Source organism: Pelodiscus sinensis, chromosome 13 (assembly GCF_052426305.1).
Source record: "Pelodiscus sinensis isolate ZL-2025 chromosome 13, ASM5242630v1, whole genome shotgun sequence".
NCBI lineage: Eukaryota > Metazoa > Chordata > Testudines > Trionychidae > Pelodiscus > Pelodiscus sinensis.
In genome coordinates this window covers 8596304-8622949 of record NC_143064.1, presented here as the reverse complement: position 1 = coordinate 8622949, position 26646 = coordinate 8596304, and the positions used below count along the sequence as shown (strand labels likewise).

Genomic DNA, 26646 nt, shown 5'->3' with positions numbered 1-26646 from the left:
TGGGCACAGTCTCACCGCCTCCTCCCTGCGCATTGGCCGCCCCATGCCAAGGGATGCTGTGGGCACAGTCTCACCGCCTCCTCCCTGCGCATTGGCCGCCCCGTGCCAAGGGATGCTGTGGGCACAGTCTCACCGCCTCCTCCTGCGCATTGGCCGCCCCGTGCCAAGGGATGCTGTGGGCACAGTCTCACCGCCTCCTCCTGCGCATTGGCCGCCCCATGCCACTGCCCCTGCTGGTGGGGCATGGGGGGAAGGGAGGGGAGGACCCCTGCGGACCACAAAGCCAAGCGCACCCAAGCCCTGCTCTTCCAGCAGCAGAGGAGGAGGCGCCCCGCGCCTGGCCGGCTGCTGCTGTCCGCCTCTGCCAGATCCTAGCGCTGATACCTCGCTGGCTCCATGTCGCGGCTTCTGGCTGCCCAGGCTCCTCCCCTCGCGGGGTGTGTGTGTGTGTGTGAGATGCTGCTGCCGCTGCCGGTGCTGAGCCTGCCTCTCCCAGCCAGCCAGCCAGGCTGCTGGCGGCGGCCAGAGAGAGCAGCAGCGGCTTCTTCCCGGTGTGAGAAGCCTCCAGCCTGGCGTAGTGCGAGCCGGGGGGGGCGGGAGGGCGGGGGTGGGGGGTAGGGGGAGGCAAGTCACCTTATGCAATTCCTGCCTGGGCTGGCCGGCCACTTCTAGCCAGGCTGGGGAGACCAGGGCAGGGGGGGACCCGTTCTGAGTCTCCCCCATCAGCGCGCTATGGATCTATTCGACTTTTTCAGGGACTGGGACTTAGAGCAGCAGTGGTAGGTTTGGATTTGCTTTTCATTCCGATGTGCGTCTCCCTCTTCCCCCCCCCCTCTCCTCCCCCCCCCCGCTGTATTTTAGCCTTTGTGGGGAGGGTTCAGCACCCCGAGCCTTGCTCACTTGCTGAAACCACCCACGGCTCGTGGCTGGCTTGTGCCTGGTGCTTGGGAAGTGGGGTGCGTGGTTGTAATGGGCAAGCACTTTTTTTGGGGGGGGGAGTCTTTTTGGGGGGGGAATGCTGTGGAGGAGCCAAGTTGCAAGAGTGCAGTGTAACCGTGTGGGTGTGTGTATGGGCGGGGGGGGGGGGTTGCAATTCATGGATATTAAGGAGAAGAGTCATGCCTCCCCCACCCCCCTGCTCCTGTTGGGTTTTATTCATTAGCCGTTTTGCATGCCTTTAAGTGGCAGGGGCACCTAGCCTTTCCTCGGATCGATGGGTTAACTTGGAGGGATGCGGGAAGGGGGGCGGGGGGGGGGTTAAGCGTAGGACCGTTGAAAGCAAAACAAAAATGCTCCCGGAGAATTAAAGCTGCCATATATATTTCCCCAAGATCGTGGCTTCTCCAATGTACTGTTTACTGCTGTCAGTGACAATATTCCCCCTCATTATGAGAAATGCCACTGGAGTTTTGCTGTATTCATTGCACAGTTTAAGTGTGTGTGTGTTTGGCTGATGGCCTGTTCAAGGTAAAGCATTGTGGTTGAAGTTAGTCCTGGAAGAGGGTAGATCCGTCCCAGGTGGTATTTGATAATAGTTCTGACTTTGGGGCTGGGGGGTTAGGTTTTAGTGCTTTGCAAATGAGCATTCACCTTGGGAAGATTTGGTGCCTCTGTCTAAAACATTGTGAACTTGTTGCAATAGAGCGAATGTTGAGGAATTTTTCGGTGGGTGACCATTAGCAGCAAAGTTGCACTTTCTGTAGTATTTAACTTTTGTTGCTTCACATAGTGTTAATAAGAATACTTATTTTTGGTTGTTTGTTATGGCATCCTTAATGTCTTATTTTTCTCTCCACTCAGAACAGATTAGTTGCTTTTCCTTACTGTGTCTGATAAAATTCAAATTTGGTTACTGGATGGTTATATGTAATTAAGATAGCATGTAGGTTTGCCAACAAGGAAAAGAATAAAATACTGTATTTCAGCCCTAATCCTCTAAATGGGTATGTATAGGCACAGTGCATATTCTGCGCTAGGGTTCACTTTACTTTGTTGATATTTTAAGCAATGGCTGTGAAAAAGAGCACATCTTTAGCTAATAGCCATCATTTTGCCAAACATACTGTAGCTGCTCTAGTTGAAAATCCAAGATAATCAGAACTGAAATACCTGTCACGTTTTATTTTACAGCAATTTAGGAATAAATCCTTGGAACCATAAATTACACTATATCAATATTAATCTGTTAGCAGGCATTTTAGATCTTGAGCTGTGTTTTACCAGCTCTGCATAAACCATCGCTATACATGTTACATTGTTTAATAACCATGCTGTTGTTATTTAAAAGTAATAATCACAATAAAATTAGTGCTCAATTAAATATTATGTTCTGCACACTATCTTTACTCTGCTACACTAATTTATTTTGCAGACAACTGATAACCACTGTATTACTATTCAAATAGTATTTGCATACAATTTGCCTAATTTATGGTGTGGGTAACATCATTAATTTAATAGAAGCTGTTACAACTGAATAAGTGGGTATAGTTTAAATACTAAATACATTACAGATACTGAGTTTTAATGCTTAATAACTTATTTTTATCTCAATATAGTCTTATGTACATTTAGTGATATGCCTCACAAGGAGGAAAACTCTTGTGTCTCTGTTTTTGCATAAAATATTAATACTGTTTCTTTTATTATGGTTGTCATTCACTTGACTATTATAGTGACAATTATTGTTTTAAAAGAAATCTAATGTTTTTAGCTCAATGGACCGTTGTTGAGGGTCATGTTCTACTATTTGACTGTGTTTCTAATCATTCTGTATCTGTGCAAACTATATATATTACATGTTGTGTATTCTGTGTATAGATATGTGCATGTACTCCATTGGTTTACTTACATGAGTATGGCAGGCTGGGTTTGGCCCACATATGTATAACTTACAATTTTATGTATATATACATATGTGTGTGTGATACACACACAATTTACTTGCTGCATTAAAGCAAGCTGGATTTAGCCTATAATCAATAGTGTGTGTATGTTTGTGTGTGCACACGTATGCATATAAGCAACATTATATGCATGTGCATAATTATATATAGTGCACATATGAATATAATTTTATATATTACCACTTGTCATACTCAGGCAAATAGTTCCATTGCATAAATAAGGTGAGTTGGATTTGGCCCATCAAAATAATTACATACAACTCTCATATGTGCACACACTATAGTGTATGTTCAGAAACATAAAACAAGTTATGTCAATATATACAATACACTATATACACACACACACACGCCAAATAATATAGTATAATAGCTGGTGAGGTCCATTGTTGACTTGGCAAAGTCATTTTGTGTAGATTACATTTAAGGAAAATTGAAGAAATTAAATATATGTAATAGATTTTTTTATTACTGTGTTTGCAAATGGGAAGTAAAAGAGCAGTTTGAAATTTGTAGGATTTCAACTTCAAACTTTATTCATTTTATTGAATAATTACCATTCCTAGTAAATTTGAATCAGAAACTCATAAAGCTTCCATTACTCTTTCCGTAACTAATTTGAATTATTTTGTGATTTGTAACAGTAACATTTTTCTTTGCACTAAAATGACAGTTGAATAGGCGACTGGATTTTAATTTTGTTAGCAAATATTTTTATGAACTCTAATCATAATAGTTATGACTTTTTTCTGATGAAAAACAAATAATTATGTAAACCTTTCATCCAGCCTATTCCGGTATAAAAAGTAATGCATTCTTTTATTTTAATTGGCGGGATTGTTTATGCAAAATTTGTTATCTGTAGGTAATTGCGAAGTATAACATTATTTTGCACAGATAAATCCACAAACAAACTCTTCAAAATATATAGTAGGTATACACATGCTGAAGTAGTGCTTGTTCCCTTTTTAAATAAATTTGCATTTCCTAAAATAAAGTGTTTCATAATTATGTAGAAGACTAATAGGGATTCAGTTCTGCATTCTTTGCACTCCTAAAACTTTGATTGATCTCAGGTGGACTTTTGCACTAGCAAATGGCAGTGCTAAAATCAGGTTTACAATGTGTGTGTATGTGAGAGAGGGAGTCTGTACATTATGTATATGAGAGTACAAATATGGCAGAGCTTTAGCATTAAGTTGTGAAATACGAAGACTGACAGTAATTTGAATGGTCACGTGTATGTAGCAGCATTGTTAGAGGCGTGAAGGATATGAGGAACCACTAATCACCATTTCATTAGCAAATGACTCCAGAATATTTTGAAGTATCCCGAAGAATGCTATTTGAATTTTCATTTTCCCTGCATGGGAGGTATCTTTCTGTAGTGACTTCTCAGCTCTCTATGCAGAACTGTCAAAGCTGTAAAATGTGCTGCCAGGAGACATGTTCTTAAATTCACTTGTGGCACTCAGCCCAATCAGTGGGAGATTTACCTGGATAAAAACTGCAGAATCAGACCTTCAGGGTCTTGTTTTAGAGTCCTCACAGAAGCCTAGAAAAGAGACATTTTTTGTGGAATTTAATAAAGAATTTAGTTGTTGGGTTCTTGTGGCTATTTCTATTAAAAATGTGGTTTCGAGTTAATGAAATGTGCAGTGGAAGGTCAAAAGTGTCCCAGAGGATATCACACCAGATTTCAGAAATAGGAGAAGAAGAAAACAAAAACCAACCTCCCCACCTTTAATGGATCTGAATTCTGGCCAAAGCTCAAGTCTGTTAAGATTCCTCAATGAATAAGCGGTGTTCACCTGGGTTTACATTTAATATGCACCATTCTATGAGAGGAGAAGGAAAGGGAGAGAGAGATAATGAAAAGCTTGACTGGCTGTGTGCGCCAAGGAGACCATTTGCTGTTAAAAATCAAATTTTGTCTTTTAAATCATTTTCTACACTCGTCTGTGGTAGCCAAGTAAATGAAATCTTGAACTATCCTGGGATCATGTGGCTACATTTGAACCTGCTTATTGAAGAAAGTGATGCCATTAATCAACTGCTAGCAAACAAAAACAAACCCCTCAACCCAATAATCCTAGGATATAGAACCAGCCTTTCAACATCACAAGTAACAGAGATACATTGATTATGTTTTACTTATTGTCATTGCTACTGATATTTAAGTCCTCCAGTCCTTCAAAAGTAGCCTTATCAGAAGAGGAGATATTCTGTAGGAAGGAAAACTGCCCATTCAGGTATATAAAATTGCAAAAGGAAATAAAATCAGCAGGTAACAGTGGAGCAGAAGCTGGGTGGTTCTGATAAGGGAAAACTTCATACTACAGACAAGACCCCCTTGTTTTTACTTTTTATTTTCTGTATCACAAGTAGCCTAATTACAGCAAAAGCAGCAAACTGCCAGTTATACAGGAAGAGGCTTAAACTCACTAAACTGTTATATAAATAGAAAGTTCAAAGGTCTGTTTGTGGCTGACAAAGCTGAGAACAGGCCATCTGTGGGCCAGGTTTCTCTGCTGTATGAATGCAAAAACATACTGCATGCCACAGCAGCATGCACTTTCAACATATTTCCTCAACCTGGAGGGGGTGATCCTGCTCTCCAGACAAAGGTGAACTGTTTCAGGCTCAGCCTGTGACTTTTGGGTTTTTTTATTTATTTATGGCCATGTGCTGCTGCAGAAGACCTTCTCAGTTACTGTTCTGTATAAAGAGGGTTTAGTAGCTTGTTAAATAAAAAATCTTCTGTGTGTTGAAACAGTTTCTTTAGGGAATGTGTGAAACAGAGTAGACAGATCCTTTTATGAATTGGGATGATTTTTGTGGGAGTCTGAACAGGAAAAAAAATGCTGAATGAAAAGATAGAAGCTTTGATTTTTTTTCTCCTTTTCCTCTTAGAAATATTACAGTTGCAATGCATTTGTTTTCTGGGTTTCTGTTACAGGCATCCCACAGTAATTCTTTTGAAAATGTTTCATTTTCAATTTGCTTTGAAAATGTAAGTGGATGAATTGTGGCACCTTGATAGGCGGTTGACGAGGATTGGAAGCTGTCAAAACAAGCAGCTGTGAGCATTCAAAATAATGCTTTGGGCCAAATCTTGCACTTTCTGACTTACTAAAATTCTGTCCTGGCATAAGAACATGGCCCTGTGTAAACCTTGAACTTGCACCCATCAGAGGAGGCCCAATTATGATCACATTTGAGAAATCAGTTTAACAACATGTGAATTGTTTTGCTAATGACTCATTCAAGAATGTGAGGACTTTTTAAAATAGACACATCTGAATAGAGAAGAATAACTTACAGAACAGGCATTCCAAAGCCAAACAGAACTCCACAGCATTTGTACACCTAGCATGTGCAAATTATATGTTTAAGTTTGGGAGTTTTTGAAACAAAGAGGATTTTTATAATGGAAGCCCTTCTAATGGGATCAATCAAATACTGCCTGTGCCTGCTGTGCCTGTGATAAAGAATGTCACGTCAACCTGGAATTTCAATACATGATTTGATTGGAAAATGTGACATTTTGTAAAGTATTCATTTAAATAAATATACAGAATGATCTGTTAAATGTGAACTGACACGTGTGGTCTTTTCACTTCTCAGAACTTCTGCACAGCTCTTCAGTCTTGTGGCGGGGGAAGGGTATAATGAGAGTAATTCTTGCACTTGCAGGACCAAATCCTGCTTTATTTAAATCAACAGCAAAAACTCCCATGGACTTAAAAATTAGATAGAAATTTGACTCCAAACAATTGCTTTTGGGCCCTGATTCTGAGAGATACTTACACATGGATTTAATTTTAAGCACACAAGTAATTCCTACTAAATCCATGGGATTACTTATGCACTTAAAATTGAGCATGTGCTTGAGTATTGAATTGAACCTAGATCAGTGTGAAGACTTCCAACGGGGGGGGGGGGGGGGGGAGAGGAATTCTTAGTGTGGTGCTTGCAACAGATGTAATATTTTAATGTGGAGGCTTAAAGTATCTTATCTTTTTGCTTCAGTTCTATCCCCTGTTTGTGATGGTTGCACACATGAGTGGCAGTCAGAACCAATGCAAATCTTAAAACTTTAAGATGAACGGCTTCTTAGGGAAATTAATTTAGAACATGCCGCAAGAGTTCTAGAGCTTTTGGCCTATGATAGCTGCCTAGATCCAATCCTATAAAAGGGCTGTCTATGTAAGATAGCTAAAAATTTTAGATGTAGAGGGGGTGGACGATTGGGCTCTTATATCCCTATTATGCACTTCTGATCAATAAATAATCAAATCCACCTATGTTTTCCTTAGTATGGGCTTGAGCTACAGCCACTGAAATTAAAGGTGATGCTTCCATTGGCTTCAAATAGGCACTATATTAGGCCTATATAGGGGCCAGGTCTCATGAAGTGCAGAACTACTGTTTAAGGCCCTGCTTCAGCCAGGTACTTCAGCACATGCCTGTCTCTAAGCACATGAAAAGCCCCCTGGAAATCCATGCTGAGAGCAGCTTAATTTTATTTAAAACCATTTTTAAGAAGCGTTGCCTCTCAGTTGTGTTTTTAAAAGGTAAAATGTATTTAAAAGTCCCCAAGCTGGTTAAAAACCATTTGAGAACAACTTTGATGAAGACAAAAACTTTGCAGCATCTTTAGTATTTAAAGCCGCTTAAAAACCTCTGCATATCAAATGCGAGGAGGTAGCCAATCTCATAGCACATCCAGCTACTATCACCAGACTTCTTGTAAAATAGTTTCACAGCGATGACCTGAAGGAAAAGGTGCTTTAAACCTTTCATTATGCAAATCGTGTTCTGCATTGGTGCTTAATAACCCACACAGTTGTTTAATTTGTTTTAATATCTCTGGTCACAAACCCTCTGACCTACTGATCTACTGACTAATGGAGAAAAATAGGGATAAGAGGAGGACATAAAATGAGGTGGAGAAAAAGTAAATTCAGATCATGTCAGCAGGATTTTCCTCGGTCCTGAACTCCGTTTCCATTTCACAGAACTTTTTATCGTATGGTGAGCTAACCAAAGCTGTGTTAAAAAATGACAAATTAATATTAAGTTTGCATTGCTAAACAAAGTTTGTGGGTATCCACCTATTGCTGGGTATCTCCTCTGGAAAATACCATACTAGAATATGATCCTTTAAAACAGTAGAAAGTGTAGTGCTACCCATTGATTTCTATGGGACTAATTACAATATTAAGAACTACATATAACAGAACAGGATTGCAGGGTTCAGCTCATAATGCTGAAAAATAACATGGAGTTCAAAAGCAGCCATGAGAGAGAGCCATTCCTTCCCTCTGCTAAATTTCCAACCACTACAAATTGCATTTGATCGAGAAGAGGCTGTTTTTCAAGTGTAGCAGATCCACACCGTGAATTATTATGACTGTTCAAGTCTAGCCATTCATTCCTCCTTCTGTAAAACTTTACATCATTTTAATTAGATTTTATATACATGTCCGAAGATTGACAAACCATGCTCCACTGAAAGGTTGAAACGCTCACTCGTTGAATGTCTTTTAGTATGTGATCTGAGCTACTCATGTGTAGCTTCGGATTGTATTTTAAAATTTCTGAGAGCCGTATTGCAGGGAGAGTGTCATATTGTATGCAGTGTGCACATTATGCTTAATTAGCAACAATGGTCAATGATTCAAACTGATCTGTGACTCAGGTGCCACCATGGTAGCTGGTAGTTACACTGAAGCGTGAATACAGCACTCATTACATGTTTGTATGGGGAAGTAGTGTTAACCAAGAGCAAAGAAAGGCTTGGGACAGAAAACCAGTTTAAAATGCACTCAGTTGGTCCAGTGGCAAACATTACTATAGCAATTTGTGTGTGGCTGTGGGTGTACATAGTACTTCAGCATAAGTAAACTCTTTAGAATTTGTTGTTGCCAGCAATTAGAGGTCCTAACTTGCAAACACTTACTACCTAGCACAGTGTTCATTATTCATGGTAGTCATCACTTTACTCATTAGTAAGAGTTTTAAGGATCATGCCCCTAATTTAGTATTTTCTTTAGCTGACATCCAAACTATATAGACAAGTACTCAATCACTAGACCATTGCCCAGCTTAGTTAATAGCCTAAAGGTAAGAGCAGGTAAATACATGCCCATGTATTCAGACACATTACAGGCTAAATACATGGTGGTATGTGTTTTTTATAAATGCAAAGTTTCCATGTAGAATAGTATATAAGCATGTCTATACTGGGTCAGACCAAAGGTCCATCTAGCCCAGTATCCTGTCTTCCAGCAGTGGCCAGTGCCAAGTGCCCTAGAGGGAACCATCAAGCAATCCATCCCCTGTTGTTCATTCCCATCTTCTGGCAAACAGTAACGGTGTGTCTAGACTACATGGCTCCGTCGACGGAGCCGTGTAAACTAGTTTACACGACATAGTCAATGAAGCGGGGATTTAAATAATCCCCACTTCATTAAAATAAAAATGGCCGCCGCGCTGTGCTGACAATCAGCTGATCCGGCACAGTGCGGCAGTCTAGACGCGGATCGGTCGACAAGGGAAGCCTTTGTTGACCGCTCCTGTAAACCTCGTTTCATCAGGCATAAGGGAGCGGTCGACAAAGGCTTCCCTTGTCAACTGATCTGCATCTAGACTGCCACGCTGTGCCGGATCAGCTGATTGTTGGCACAATGCGGTGGCCATTTTTATTTTAATGAAGCGGGGATTATTTCAATCCCCGCTTCATTGACTATGTCAGGTAAACTAGTTTACATGGCTCCGTTGATGGAGCCATGTAGTCTAGACACACCCTAATAGTCACTGATGGACTCCCTGAATTTATCAAGTTCTTTTCTGAGTCCTGTTACAGTCTTGGCCTTCACAACATCCTTTGGCAAAGAGTTCCATGGGTTGACTGTGCATTGTGTGAAGTACTTACTTTCTTTTGTTTTATACCTGCTGCCTATTCATTTAATTTGGTGATCCCAAGTTCTTGTGTTATAAAGAATAAAAAGTACATGCTTACTATCTGGTACTTTTTTTATCTAGTTCACACCTGCAACCTTGTGGCTTTATTCAAGAGAGGACCTTAGCCATAAATATTAGTTTGAACATCTGATCTTTGAGTAGTGTGGTTTAGTTAGGCTCAGCCTAATAACTATATTTTTAAACAGTTGTCTTAGGGTACATCGACAGTGCAACACTATTTTGAAATAACTAGCACTATTCCGAAATAACGTAGTCTGTGTCTACACCGCAGGCAGTTATTCTGAAATAGTGTCAAAATACTGTCAAGCTGGAGGACTTCTTATTCTGACTCCTGTAACCTTTATTGTATGAGGAATAAGGAAAGTCGGAGGAAAAGTGCTCAATTTCCAAATATCTGGTGTGGAGAATGTTCCCTATTTCGAAATAAGATATTTTGAAATAAGATACGCAGTTGACGTAGCTCAGTATGCGTAGCTTATTTCAAGTTAAACCCTGCTGTGTAGACGCACCCTTAATGATGCACCTTTTCACCTTTTACTGAATCATTGACCGTAGACCTTGCTTCACCAGCAGGAAAAAAGTCACAATAGAAATAAAGCAAATAAAGCCCTTTAAAAATGGGGTTCTGTTAAAGACAAAAAACAGCCTCTTTATATTGGGATGAGATTTGCAATTTCCCATTTATTTTTGAGAGTCCTGCCCCAGGGCAAACTGAGATGCTGCAGCAAGATGGTGATCCTGTATTTCTGTTACTTACATTAGTCACATGTACATTTGAGAATATGGCAGCCCAGATATTTCAGAAGTGACTAGCTATGGGATACCTCCATTTGGGAGGTGGTTCAGTTTGAAACACCTGAGGGGCTTGAGCAGGTGTGAGCTCAGCACTTTCTGAAATCAGCTCCCTTTGAGTGTCTCAAGGTGGGCAATGAAATCCCTAGTCACTTCTGAAAATACTGGCCTCTCGTTCTTATTATTAGGATTTTCTGATGTTTCCTGTCAGGTGCAGGGGCCAGGAATACGTTTCTCTATCTGCAAGTGTTAAAACTAATTTGTCAGGGTCCTGATCCAATTCCATTAAAGACAATAGGCGTCTTTCAATTGATTGTACTGGGAAGTAGAGTGGGCCTTAGACTGATGGTCCATGGGAAAGTAGACTTTTTAAAGGTGTGTTTACATTGCACCGTTATTTCGAGATAACTAGTGTTATTTCGAAATAACAATGCCAGCGTTTCCACAGACATTCCGTTATTTCAAAATAATTTCGAAATAACAGCGGCTTATTCCGAAATCTGTAAACCTCATTCCACAAAGAATAACGTCTATTCCGAAATAGCTATTTTGAAATATGGCATGTGTAGATGCTCCACTGCTGCTATTTCAAAATAAACGGCCTCAACAGGGCCGTTCTAAGTTATTCCTCCCCAGTGCCTGTTGGGGCTCTAAATCTAAATCTACATTAGGGAAGCCTGCCTCAGACTAATTTTGAGGCTTCCCTGCAGTGTAGACGTGGTATTTTGAAATAAGCTATTTTGGAATATATATTCCAGAATAGCTTATTTCGAAATAGGCGTGCAGTGTAGATGTACCCTAAGTTGAACACTTTTGTAAGTCTTGTTTGTGTGGCTGGAGAATAGAAGTTGGCGCTTATATTTAGCAGCCTTTGATTTTCATGGTTTTGTGTTTCAGGGTACTATGCAAAGCCTATTCGATTTGCTTGGCTTTTGAAGAGGAGTAGGTGACCTGAGATTGTGTGTGTATATGCGTATGCTGTAGGGAAGGGGGGTCTTGGGGCTAGAACATTGTACTGGGAGTCAGGAAATGTAAATTCAATTACCTGTGGCCTCACACTCAATGTGTGACCTTGGGGAAAGTGATTTAAACCCTCTGTGCCTCAGTTTCCTGTCTGTAAAATGGGAACGATAATATTTAGTTCTTATATTGCACTTTCCAGCAGAAGATTTCCAAGTACTTTCCAAAAAAAGTAAGTATCATGGTCCCTGTTTATACAAAGGTGGGAAACTGAGGCATGGAGCAGCAAAAGATGGCCAATGACAGATGCAGGAATAGAGCTGAGATCTTCTGAATCCCAGTCCACAGCTCGGTTCATGCATCCACATTGTTAATATCACTCTTTACTGCACGGATGTGTTATAGTGAAATTCCTTACAGTATATGCAGTGCTGAAATATTATGGTGTTGTGGGGCAAATCGGTATTTACACAGATGAGCTAGCAGTAAAAATGCAGCTTACAAAAGAGAAGGCAGAATTTGGACCAAAGGAAATATATCGAAGGAAGAAGGATGAGATAAGAGAAAACGTAGTCAAGTACACCGGCTGCATCGTATAGGTGACAAATATTTTACGTGGCCGGCGCTAACTTGGACAGTGAATGGTGGTACCTTTTTAAGGCAAGACAATTCTTTTTTTCCCCATCAGTCTTGTATGAAATCTTTTATTGTATTACTGTGGCTGAAGTAAATGACACGCATGTGACACTTACTGAAAATTATGTCCAGTCTTTTCTTCAAGCCAGTTGGCTTTGTTTCCAACAGACTTCTCCTTTCTCAGTTAACCTAGGGCTTGGGTTTTCTAGCACATATTATTAGAAGGAGCATACTTTCTATTTATAACATTTAAAGATACTAACTGCTGCATTGTGTTTAGCAAGCACTAGCAAGAATAGCTTTTTATTATATAGTTCCTATACAGAAAGTGCATATTCATCATACAAAAAATATTAGTGAGGTTTCCCCACAAGATTCTGCAAATGATTCTGTGGTCTTTGTGGGTGTCCTGAAAGAATGGGCAAAGTTTGAAAATTTGCAAATCTGGTTTACATTGATTAGTTTTGTATGGTATCATTCTAAAATTGAAGCTAAAATGGGCTTTTAGAGAAGGGAATGTGTTTTGGAAGAAACCAAGAATTTAATTTTAAGGTAATTGGGGAGACCATCGACAGCATATTAACCTCTAATCATCTTCATGTGCCCATGGGGTAGCTCATTGAGGGAGGAGGGGATTAAAAGACTATTGAAGATGATGGAAGTTTTCCATTCACTTCAGTAGTCCCTGGTCAGGCACTAGGAGTCTCAGATCTTTGGAATTGTTCACTCCTTCTTAAGCATCAATATATCTGTGGCACTACACTCACTCCTCTTGCACTCCTACCCTTCATAGCACCGTGGGAGGTGAACTGCAGTCTTCCCCTGTGTACCTTTACAGCTCTGCAAATCTGCAGTTATCTGCTTTCTATCCGTGGGTATCCACATCCGTGGATGCAGATATCTGTGACTCATTTTTGTGGATATGGATGCTGATACGGATACAAATTTTGCATCTGCCCAGGGCTCTATGTACCTTTCTTGCTTTCTTGCTTTCTCATCTCCCTTCATGAAGGAAAAGGCTTTTCTTGTCTGAGGAGGGGGGAGTTTATGGAAAGCGCTGTAGTGTCTGAAGACCAAGGAGAAAAACGTGGTATTGCTGCATTCTGTTTCCATCCCGCCACTGCCTTGGCTGACCACTCCTCCACAGCCTGCCTGCTTTTCATCCTTGATCCCTGTTGGAGTCGTAGGACCAGGAAGAGAGGGGCAATACGTCTTTGGAGGTGGTTGACCCTCCTCTACACTCCGTCCCCGCCCCTCACCCCACACATGTAGGGAAGGGAAGATCTGCATGTGGAAGATCTCTGTTGCATCCAGACAAGGGTGCATGAATGGACCCTGTTACTAGACAGCAACAATTACATATGATTGATGTCTGAGTAAAAAAAATACCTATTAGTTCATTCATTTCCAGCCCATGTCAGGCTCGTACCATCTGGGTGGCTAAAGTACATTTTCTAATCCTTCACTAGAGCCTGATTTTGTTATCATTACTCAGGGAGGTGAGTCCCATAGTATGTAACTCACACAAAAGAAGCATCCAACAAATTTGGCTGGATCTTGTATAAATTACAGCTCCTGTACAGATTAGCATAGGAATGGTATATTTTGAAAATATCTCAGAGCTACGTGGAGAACCCTACATTCACAAAGATCCTCTAATGTAAATGCATAATTTAAGTGCATTTTGTTAGCCACATTTCAGCCAGAATGATCCTAGGTGGTTTTTTTTTTTTCAACAATTCTCATTTGTGTATGATTGCACAATCTGACTGCAAATTCAGCTGCAAGTGATTAAAGGTCTCATCCAAACTGAGACAGACTGGTGTGTTTGGTTAAGATTAACATCTTTCTAAGTAATTATAATATATTGTCAATATGCTGTCTGTCTATGGAAAGAAAAGGACATAAATGATAGTTACTATTACATCAGGGCTTTTGTAAACAATTTACTGTTAGTCATATATCTGAAGCAAAGGATAGAGGATTGATAAACCTATTCTAAAGAGCTTGAAAAGTTAAAGTGAATTCTAAATGGAGATTAGGAGCAAACGATGACAGCCAAGCCAGCATTACCTCAGTTGATTAATTTATAAGGATACTGGTCAATGATTTTAACCAACAGCTATGCATAGTAGAATCCTAATGGGATCTGTCTGTTAAGATTACATAAAGTAGAGCATTTGATTTATTTCATAGTTTTCCAAAGCTCCACTTTAACTTCATACAAATAATGCATTAGTCACACTGGATAAAGTGGCATATTGAATAAAGTTGTGATTTTGTCTGCTTCTCATAATCTGATTTTATAACGGATTAAATCTGTTTTAGTAGTTTATTCATATCATAAAAGAGATTGTTGGTTGAATGAAATCTTTACATGTCATTTTCTATCTCATTAGAAAAGACCCTCATTTTTTTCCAGTCTGTTTTTATCCCCAAGAGTGTCTCTATGTGTGTATATTTTCTGTAGACGTTTGTGTAGTATAGTGGCACTGTGTTTGCAAAATGTGGTTACATCATTTCTAGTTTCTATGTGGGGAAGACTGTCAGCCTAAGGCTGTAAAAATTAACTTTGGCTACATCTACACAGCGGTATCATGAAATAGCTATTCCACATCTTAAGAGAAAGCCCATTATATCGAAATATAATGAGCTCACTATTGTGACATCCCTGTAAACCTCATTGCACGAGGGTTAAAGGATGATTTGGAGTAGCGCCTTATTTTGAAATAAGATTTAAATGAGCTACGCAATTTGCAGTATGTTCATGAGCTGATGTACCTTGCTGAACTAGGACCAAAAAGGACAGTGGTGTTGAAGATGGTGTGTAGAGATGTTGGCTGTGAAAGATTCCTTAGGACTGTTGGGAAGTTGTTTTCGCATATCCTATATAAGGCTGATGGTTCCTAGCTGCCTTGTGTGCATAATCCAGTGTTCTAGAGCAGTGTTTCTTAAACTTTTTGAGACCACGGAACACCAAACAATAATATTTTTTCATGCGGAACACCTATGAAAATTTTCTTTAAAAGAAATCGTCAGACAAAAAAGGACAAAAACAAAGACGAGGTGGCGTCACACCTGTGAGTTGTTCACGGAACACCCGTGTTCTGTGGAACATAGTTTAAGAAACAGTGTTCTAGAGCAGCTCCCATCTTTGAGTTTTCATTTCCTCCTATTTTTATTCCATCCCCATAAACCATGTAGGGCACATTCTTCCACCCTTAATAGGGATTCTCATAGAGCGGGGCGAGTACCAGCATAGGGAAAGCTGGGAGCTTCTGATCCATTTAATAGTTGCTCTTTCACTCAGAGAAGGATGTTTCCATTTTGTGAACTTCTTCAGGTGAAACATCAAGATCTTCATTCCGATTTTCTTTTGTCGATGGATGTTTTGATTGGACCCCAGTTTCTGGCTGTGACCCATGTTCAAGCATATCTGGAGACTGAATGGTTTGGATCTGAAATTGGAAATTTGGCCCCTTTCTATAAAAGGCCGATCTAAAAAGGCTGCTTTCCAGTATTCAGGGACTTCAGTGATGTTGAAATCTAGTCCCGTAGCACTCCACTGGAAATCACACAGGTGGACTCATGACCATGGGAATCTGTGGAGTGGACTGCTCGCTATGCAAATTTCCACCCAAGCGAATAGGATTCCTATTCCGAACTACCGGTACACCTCGTGGAAATAGGAATCCTAGTTCGAACTACCTAGTTCGAGCCCCGTGTAGCCACGCTGCACGGGGTTCGAACCAGCGGGGTTTTAAAAATGGCGGCTCCCCGCTTATGCAAATGAAGCCCGGGAAATTCAAATCCCGGGCTTCATTTGCAAGTGCGGTATGCCTACATTACCCCTCTAGTCGAACTAGTGGGGTAGTGTAGACATACCCTTAGAAGATACATGTTGCTTTTCATAAATGTGTTTTTAGTTGTTAGTAACTCCCATGATGTGGAACATTTCTTTGAAGGTCAGCAATATTTGGTGCAGCATAGCAGCTCCCATGGCTCCCAAATTTGAGCCCAGTTGTGTGGTGAGTGTGAATTGGTTTGCATGGTCAGGGAATTTGTTTCTATTTACAGCTGGTGAATGAGCAGTGCCTTAATTTTCAGTCAACTGGAGCTGGCCTTCACAGCAGTTTTTACATTAAATAGTGTATTGTATTTCATTTACATTTCTGATCTTGCATTAACAATATGTAGCTGGATATTAGAGCTAGCCACTCGTAATAGAAGATGTAAATGCCAGCATTGGATTGTGCATGATCTTCTGGATTCATACACGTTTTCAGGCTCCAGGCCTGTCAATCTGGCATATTGCATGAGCCGTTTTTTAAGGTTCATACATTGCCGAGATAACTTAAATATTAAAATTAAGAAAGCATCCCTCGTTCTTATATGTTATAACAGAAGCTGCATTTTGTAAAGGTACAAGCAAAGGGGCCAAATAAATATGCAGAGTGCAAGTTGCTTTCTAGTAATATGAGTAGTTATCAAAGCTATTACGTTGCAATAAAATGTGGACTAATGCAAAGTGCTGTTGGTTAGTTCACAAATTATCCTCTGTGTTTGGCCCTGTCTGATGGTCTATGCAACAGACACAGAATATGATGGAACAGAGCCTTGCTGTGTTTTCTGTGAAAAGCAGTGACTGTAGCTCTGAATAAACAGAAAATGGCCTTTTATGGGCAATTCGTATTTTATTTGGCAGCTGTTTTTCTTTAATAGGAATTTTTCAATGGTATTTATTGTATTTTGTGCCGGTGGTGGTAGTGGAGGGAGGGAGCTGCAGCCGCAAATTCCCAGGATTTGAGCAGCTTTAATTGCTTTACTCATTTTGAACAATAGGAAAATATTGCTGTATTAATTACTGTTACACCTTATTGGCAAAAATAAAGATATCCTATGGCATGAAATTACTATATGAGAAAGGCTTTGATTTTCTCATTAGCACAGGATATTTTGCATCTGTTCTGGCTCACAAACTCGTTGTTGGCACTTAAATAATAAATAGTAATTATGACTCAGTAATGATTAATAATAAAAATAAATAAGTATTTGAGTGTGTATGCAGTCAGGCATTCTCCCATGTTTATCAATAGGTAGGACTGGAGACCCCGCAAAATGAACCATTTCAGTGAACCCATTCACATTTTTTTGGGTACTTTCACAACCCTCATCTCAGATGAGCTACATACAAGCACTCTCATCGTCATGTGTCAGAAGTGAAATGTTAAGGTTCTCACTTGAAATGTAAAATGTACACTTATTCTATTTAAATATTTCTAAGTGTGTCGTATAGGGTTTTGTGTGTGTGTGAGAGAGAGAGAGAACAGTCCGTTAAATATATCATTGCTCTAAATTCATGAAAGCATTAAAGCTTTAAATTTTCCCACAACAATCTTTAAAACGTAGTTTAAAAAAAGCAGCCTGAAAGCATCTTCCCTAGTTCATCTCAGTTTGTACCAAAGTTTCTCCCCTTCTGTAGATTCTACTGCAAAATCAGATGCATTAAAGTAGTTTTAGGAGTCTGTCTTAAACATACAAAAGTGAGGGACTCCAAAGCTAAGCTCACAATGCAAATAATTATCAATGTATAATGAATGCTCTCTGTCATGTCTGTTTATTAGGGCGCTTGAACGTATTATGTATGATGTGATACGATGCATAAACTTCATATTTTTGCAATCATAAGTGATGCCGGACAACTTAAGGATGTGCCATCCTGAATTTTTATGCCATTGTGGGATAATACATAGAAAGACTCTAGTCTCTCCATAATTAAAGTGACAGCATTGTTTGCCCTGATTTTAGCTTTTATCCCCAATTTAGTTTTGTCTATTGATTTGGCCTGAACATTTCCAGGTGTGTTCAATGGGCAATGGTGAATATAATTCAAAGTATGGAAAAAAATTGTCAACCAGCTTCTAAGTTGCAGGTTATTAAAACATTCCTCTGCTTGTAAATCTGGCTTCTGCATTAACGTTTTTTTTGCCCTTGTAGTTCAAAGGAAAATCAGACCACTCATATCTGGAAACCTAAATGAAAATGTGTGAGTCTAACAGCCCTTCAGGTACGCAAATTTGGAAACAATAGCCAAAATCCTAACAGTTTTGGGTGGCTGTAACTACAGAGCATCTTGCTAATAAAATGCTGAACTTTAAATGCAATTAAATTCCATTAAAATCTAAAGTAATTTAAAAATTGACTTACTTATTAAAATTGGCCTTATTGATTGGCATGGTGATTCTTGCTTTGGGAAGTCTGCAAGTTTTAAAGGACACTTTAAAAAATGTCCTTCTAGGGCAAGGAGAAAACGGTTTTTTTTTTAATTGATAAAAATTATTTCTTGGTCGATCAACCCCTCAATTTATATACGTGTTTATAAGAAACAAACAAACAAATCCACAAGAACTTGTTCTTGTCTTGAAGCAAAACAGTTTGGCTGTGGATAAAGCCAACAGAAATCAGTAATGCAAGTAGTTTATCAGCACATGACCCGTAACGTTCTTAAAGTGATCTGTGAATGGCTGCTACCCTAAATCTGCTTCTTGTCATAGTAATTTGTCTGGCTTAAGGGGAAGAAGGTCTGCTTAGTAGTACAAGAGTAAGTGGATGACCAGGTAAGATCAGATTAGCACTACAGCAAAGCCCTTTTTTGTCACCATTTCTGTTGCCACCATTGCTGCTAATAGATGTGCTAATTATTATGAACCTGAGAAGGCATATATTAATTATTTGGTTTAAATGTAGATTCTGGTTAAGCAGAGAATAGTTTAACGGTCTTGAGAAGTGTTGGATCACTTAACTGCTATTTTCAATGCTTCTGGAACATTTTTAATAACTTTCTGCAGATTTAAGGAATCTTTTTTAAATGCAAAGAGGCACTTAAATCACTTCTCCTAACATTGTCAATATATTCCCTCCCCCCAGTATTCCAGGAAGTGATGATCAGTTTGTGAAATCCTGTATGTATCCCCTGCATCTCCAAAGGATCTAGTGGAAAGTTTGGACTCATGTCTATTGGTTCTATATACATTATCATAGTGTCAATTAGCCTCTTTGATGAGGGACTGGCATTTACCATATGTTTGCAGTAAGGATGTTAAATTGCGTTTCACCAGTTAATTGAGTAGTTGAAGGAATTTCCATCGACTGCTCAATTAGTCGACAAGGGGGGAAACGGCAAAGCCACTGAGGGGTTAGCTGGAGGTTCTTACTACATTTAAAAGGCAGAGGCAGGACTGGGTGCGAGCTGAGACAGCTGAGTGTCAGTTCATGCCCGGTCTCCCACTGAGCCTTTGCTTGTCCTGCCCCCACATGGAGACGGTGCTGGGGGGAGGGGAGGGCGGACAGAGGCTGCAAGGGGATCGGGAGAAGCGGCTACTCGAGTAGTGACTTGACTGTCAGATAAGCCTTGGCTCGTCTGGTCGTCGACTACTCAACTAGTCACTTACATCTCTAGCTTGCAAAAATGCTTAGTATAGATGGGCATAATCTGTTTGGCTTCTCGGCATTATCACAGCATAAATGTTACCCCGTAATTTAGTACTGAAGAAAATAATAATGGATGATCAGTCTTAGGGATGTAAAATCCCGTTTAATTAGTTAACCACTTAAATGTTAAGTCTAACCAGTTAACTGATTAAACAGGGACAGACAGGGGGCTTTGCCTGCCATGGGGCTGTCGTCACCCAGCCTGCATGGGATGGAAGTTGGCAATCCCCCGCCCCCGCTGCTTCCGTCCAGTGCTGGGCTGCCAACTTCCAGCCCATGCAGGGTGATGCTTACTGGGTAACCAGTTAAACAGTTATCCATTCACATTCCTACTATACAATGGTTGCCAATGGCCAAAGCTGGAGTTTTGGAGAGAATCAGGTTCTGGGTTCTATTCCTAATTCTACTTCTGGGAATGCGGCAAGTCATTTCATAATGGATATTTCGGCATCCGTATTGCATCTCTAAGAGGGTGTTACGGGCATTCCTTGATTCTGTGTCAATGCAAAGTAATATATTAATAGTAAGGTATTAGTACAGCTTGAGATGAGGATATTATCTTGGGATGTTGGAGGAGGGAGGACATCTACACTGGTTTTTAACTATCTAGCACTATGAATATACAGAATAAACATGTGAAAACTGCATCTCTCACTCAAAAAAAGGGCAAGGATCATTTTTGGTGATGCTGGTTTATTTATAGCATACTTTATGTACTATACAATTAGGTATTGCTATCTATGCATATGGTCTCTTCAGCTTAATTGTCAGGAGAACTGTCAAACAGCAACACATGTTACAGCCAGCCACAAAAGCAATAATTTTTTTTTCATTTGTGTCAGCTACATTTTTATCACAACTTCATTGGTTTTATTTTTTTTTCTGTAAATTTAATGTCTGTGAAAAGCACTGGGCTGACAGCTCTGAAGACTGACGTTGTCTGTTTGCCTAATTGACAGAATGAAGTTCTTTTAATGTGCTCCAGCCTAGCCCAACAGAGATGAGAAGGTGTCCATTGTTATACCATTTCTTGCCCATGCTGTCATCTTTGTGGAAGGTGGTGTAAACACAAACAAAAGCACAATTTCTGTCCTTTTTTATCTTAAGGATAGATCTGTATGGCCCATATTACCATAGCACCTGAGCATTTCATGGTCTTTAACATAGAGCTGTTTGAGAAATTTTTTTTCTGCTCAAATATTTTTTAGGTGGAAAATTCAGTTTTTGCAAAACAAAAAATTTCCACTAGAAAAATCAAAGCAATTTTTTTTCTGTCAAACTGACCTGAATCAAGTTCACTTTAGTTTACTAAACTGAATCAAACCTTTAATTTCAAGTCAGGTTGACATTATTCTGTATGTCCCCTTGGAGCAATGTCTCTTCTGGTTGAATAGTCATGGTGCATCACGTGAACAGAGCACTAAACATCTGTAGATATCCATTTTAAATCCACAGGTATCCTCATGTGGGGATGTGGATGCGGATATTCACAGCTCATTTTTGTGGATGCAGATACAAATTTTGTATCTGCGCAGGGCTCTGGTTGTGTAGTCATGTTGTACCAGGGGAGATACTGTCCAGTCAGGGAGCTCAGCCCATAGAGGCGAAGTGGGGGAGTAAGCACTTCAACTACAACTCCCGTAAAAGATTGCAGCTCCTTGTGGCATGCAGATTAGTGCGGAACTGAACTGAAACTAAATATTTTGGTATTTCTGAATAGGATTTTGGTATTTCTGAATAGGATTTTTCCAAAACTGTCTATTCTGTGGGTAAAAATGATATTTTGATACTTCTCATCCCAAGATAGCATGGAAATAAATGTTGAAATATTAAAGTTCCAGGTGGGAAATTTCAGTTTTTGAAACGTCCTACTTTCGTTCCCAGCATATATCCCATGAAAGAAAGACAGTGTCATTATATCCATTTGATAGAGGAGCAAACTAAGGCCCTGAAGATTTCATATTCTCAGAGCTTATATGCCCATTTATTCCTTGAACTCTGCTGAGACTGCCAACCAGGTGTCTGGCTAGCCTTAATGAAGATGTGGCTTTCTGTGGTAGGGGAAATCTTGACCCTCTCAAACTGTACCAAGACCATTTGCTCATGTCAGCAGATAACCTTCAGTCAGTAACAACCTTTGGAATATATTGACCTAATCTGGTCTGAATTAAATCAGGTAATTATGAGATGATGGTCTATGTATCTCCTGAATTATCCAGTCCCCAATGTCAGCCACATTTTTAGCTTATAAAAATGGGCTGTGTAATCAGTAGACTAATCAGGCTTTACTCAAGTTCTGGGCTTGGTAAAATAATATTATTTGCAAAACAACAAAATCTTACAGCCATACTGGTTTTGTTTAGTAGGAGGCAAGTTCTGCATCCCAGAGTTGAGGTATGGAGTCCCTTCATGCAGTAGAATTGGGGTAGTTATGCTGTGCAGGGACAGGAAGATTTATTCAACCAGTTTGTCCCTCCCTCACACACAGCCCTAAAGCCCAGCTTGGCAGAATTTCGCTTTTCACTGCTGCTCCAAGCAGCTTGGGAAGCTGAAAAATATGGGACTGGGAAAGAGCAGTGTATCTCTTGCTGTATGGAGTCATCCACCATTCCGTTGGGTGTGGACAGGATGAGTGGACATTTACTGTGGAGATGACTCCGGCTTTGAGTGCCATCTTCTCTGTCTGGCCTTCTTTACAGTCACTGGGAAAACTCCCCAAAGGCCCCTCCACTGCTGCCTAGGGTGCTCAGACTTTTTACTGGATTTGGGCATTAGTTAGAGTTGCCAGATGGTTTCAGAAAAAATACCCAACAACAACAACAACAAAAACACGCCAGGAAAAAGTTTGTTTGAGCAAAAAAAACCCAACAAACACTGTGTCCCCTTTAAAAACTACGTGACGAGCCTTTTTGGCCCTATCAGGCTGCCGGCGGCTGCCTGCCATCTTTCCTCCCTGCGCTGGGCTGGACAGTTCCCTGGTAAGCACTAGGGTTGCCAGGCTGCCTCCATATGAGCTGGACAGCCTGGGATTTTCACCTTCTGGCCGGGAAAAAATCAGAGAGTACTGGACATTTTAGGTGTCTGGTATTTTCTGAATTTTTTTTACCAGACAGGAGGCGAAAATAATGGACTGTCCGGTTCAATACCAGACACCTGGCAACCCTAGTATTAGTGTTCAGCAACTCTCCAGTCCACCCAAAGTACGTGTCCACATTTAAATCATGGCAGCTGTCACTTGGTATTTAAAGTAGTTGTATAACCTGGTAATGGAGGAGGGGCACCCAACTACATCGAGCATAGGAATCTATCCAGCAATAACACTATTTAAACCGGCGAAGCTGGTGCTCTTGGTTCTAATCTCATCATCACCAGAACAATGTGATACGCAGAGCTGTGCTTGCTTGAGGCTGAAACTATGTTTGTAAATGTGGGACAAAAATAGCTGTGCATGTTCTGTGCCATGCTGGCCACCTGTTCCAATGAAAAGAGGAAGCCAAGAGTGGCTTATAATGGATATGAAACTCTCTACTCTCCTCTGAGAACTACAGGTGCGAATAACTCCCTATTTTTAAATATGTAAACAGAACTGGTAAGCTGTTGAGAAAGGTCCATGTAGATAAATTCTTCTGCACTGGGATGGTGAATATTTTTCTGGGTTCTTCTTTTTCTGTCCGTGTGTGGTCATTAGTAGACTTCAGTTTGTATCACAAGAGCATCTTGCGCCTTAGCATGTGCATGTTTTTATTGAAACCATCCTGGGTTATGTCTACAAAGTGGGGGACAACTGTGGGGGGGCAAGTTATGATTGCTTCCTGCCTGGGGAACTGGCTGCAGGCCTTTTTGTTGTTGCTGGTGGTGGTTTTTTTTTTCCTTTCAGTTTTGTGTTGACTAATTTACTGTTTGTTCTAGAGCTGCAGTGAGTGGGAGCTAAACTTTAAATGCACATTTGGCTCTTTAAAAAGACATTTAGTGTACAATTACTGCTGTTTACCATCTTATAATTGTTGTGTGTTTAGGCTTAGTCAGGCTTAGAAAGATGGGTATCTGTAATCTTTCAGGGCTTTGACTCCCTGTTCCATTTTTTACAAAAGAGAAACTAATTATAGATGTAGGGAGAAAATGTAATGTTTTGAATATGTTTGGTGCTCTGATATCACAGCGATTAGTGTAGCATAAGTGCCTAGCTAGACAGAGGAGAGGCTATGAAAAAAGAATATACCTGTGATTCTGGTTTGAGTCATTGACTCTCAATCCAGGGGTTGTCTAAAGGCCTTGATGACCATGATCTCCCTCCTTTTCCTCAGAGTCCTCACTGTTGCTTTTTGTTGTAATGTAGGCTCACGGTAAGGAAGAGGTTGAGAACTACTGGTTTACATAGGTGGCTGGAATTGTGTCCATTAGGTAGTACAGGTACTGTGGCCATAAAATCAGTCAAATTCAGTCACCCTTTAAACAATGTCCAGAACAAACAAGGACCTCAAGTGAGCGCCCCACCCTGAGCTGAAATCTCTCAGCCTTATGGACAGAGCAGAGTAGACGGGAGGGCTGCCTCCAATATGTGGTTGACTCACTGCTAAAGGCCCTCCCTGTTCCCATGGTTTGTTTATCCCGGGGTGAAGTCATGTCTGACTATCAGGACAGTTGAATGTTCTCAGAAGATGCCTTCTGGGGCAACCCAGTTAAGGGCTGGCATGTATAAGAAGAGAGAGCAACCAGTAGCAGGAAAAGGTTTTTTTTTTTTGTTTTCCAATCCAAGATGCCTGCCCGTAGGCATTTGCTTTGTAAAAACCGGGCAGGGACAAAACATATAAATGTACACTGTCGAGCTCGTGACAGACTCATAAGCTTTAACTGAAATTATGTCTACTGACATTGGAGCTATTCACCTTTCAACTGCAGGAATATGTGTATCTATCCATAGACACCTTGATAGTAACACTTGCTATACCAGGATCTCAAAGCTCCTTGGCAGCATAAATGAATTAAGCATAACATGCATGTGGCAGGTAAGTATTAGTATTCACATTTTACATAGGATGGCACAGAGAGGCTTTTCCATGACCTAACGACACTCAGCGAACCCATATGTACTGTCTGTGTTTTCATCATGGAAAAAACAAGGCTTTTCCCTTTTGATTACAAAAATGAATTGAGAAACTTGCATTCCTATCTGTTAGTTTAAAATTGTTTGCTGTAGAAGCTCTAGAGTGAAAATATGCAGTTAATTGTCCAAGTTGATTTTTTTTCCAATGAACTACCATTGAAAGAAAGACAGTTGTGGGAAAACTAAATGCAGTTGAACCCTCTTGACAAATATATATCTAAAAATACATTTGTACTTGAAAAACATGAGGATCAATTAGTTCAGAAGCATGACTAGCTAGAAGAAAAATCTTTTCTCTCCTTCTTCAACTCTATGAGATATATCTTCATATGATTCACAGAAATTGAAGGACATACACACCTTATATGGGGTTAAATCCTACCTATATTTTTTAAATAGAGAAATGATTCTGCATTTTAGGCTGTTTATAAACCCAATGACTATAATCAGATGAGTTCATAAGCAATATTTTTTTATTAGAAACAGACACCACAGAAAAATAATCTATGTGAGGGTGCAATCTGTAATTGAAAACTGTTGAGAAAATACAGTTACCATTCAGAAAATAATGAGAAGCTATTAATTCACATTGTGTCCCTTTGTCGTTTTAGTTTTTAAACAACCTTAGAATAGAAGTAACAACTTTTCCTGTCCGTAGCAGCAGATAAATGGTGAGATCTTTCTCTCTCTTCTATGCTGTGTTTTGTTTTACATATTACTCCAGTAAAAAGATGGATGCTTGTGTGGTTGATGGATGTAAACTGAATCCACACTAGATACTGGTTTTTTAGCCACCATTTTACTGTTGGTGCTCTTAGAATTCAGCAAAAGCTACTTCATCATTTTTGAATCAAGTTTGATATATATTAGAGCTCTGAGCTGGTGTTCAGTCTTGATGGCTGACGTCCATTCCACCTCTATGGATCCCTTTAAAATCTGTGGGAGTGTTTTCACTAACTTCAGTGGCCTTTAGTTTAAGCTCACAAAGCCGAAGGAGTGATTGGGCCGTATATGGGCTGTGTGTGGCAGGGCTGTGGCAGTAAAATCTACCCCTCCACATGCAAAGGCCTGATCCAGAGCTTGCTTCAAAGGTACTCCTCTCCTTTCTGCTATTCCATTCCTGGACTCTTGCATTTCCTAGGGTAATATTTGGGGCTGCTTTGTCTATTGTTATTGCTGCTGATCATCATAGGTGATTTTCACCCACTGAGATGGAGTCCTGCCTATGTGATTGGCATAGTTGCTTCCTGATTTGCAGTGGTGGAAGGAGATTTAGGTGTATGAGTTGGATCTTGTTTTTAAAATTAAACCCTTAGATACTAACTGAAGCTCTGAGCATATGACAGTCTTCTCGATTGATCCAATATGCAGCCATAAAATTCAGTGGCAGACCAGAGGCTATGTCTAAACTGCAAGCTTCTTTTAGAAGAAGCTTTTCTGGAAGAGATCTTCCGAAAAAACATCTTCTGAAAGAGAGTGTCTATGTAGCAAAAGCGCATTGAAAAAGCGATCTGCTTTTTCGAAAGATAGCATCTACACTGAATGGACGCTTTCTCGCATTTAAGCTGTGATTATTATGGACAGAGTGGCCACCAGGGCACTGTGCTTTTTCCTCTTTCCTTTTCTTGTGAAAGAACTCCCTCTTCCCCATCCACACACGCCTTTTTCTGAAAGAGCTTTTTCGGAAAAAGGCTTCTTCCTCGTAGAAAGAGGTTTACCAATGTTGGAAAAACCCCTCCATTCTTTTGATTTTTTCCCCCGAAAGAA

General features: G+C 40.2%; 1 protein-coding gene across 4 annotated transcripts in view; it reads left to right on the top strand.

Annotated features, from left to right (window-relative positions):
* Window positions 1-599: 599 nt before the first annotated feature.
* AFF2 (ALF transcription elongation factor 2) overlaps window positions 600-26646 on the top strand; it is a 463868-nt gene continuing 437821 nt past the window's right edge. For 3 of the 4 annotated variants that reach the window (XM_075941078.2, XM_075941079.2, XM_075941077.2), the window contains exon 1: window positions 600-779. In XM_075941078.2, coding sequence (XP_075797193.2) covers window positions 733-779 — 47 coding nt within the window. In that variant the 5' untranslated portion in view covers window positions 600-732. The remainder of the gene's footprint in view (window positions 780-26646) is intronic. The other variant, XM_075941080.2, reaches the window with a different exon arrangement.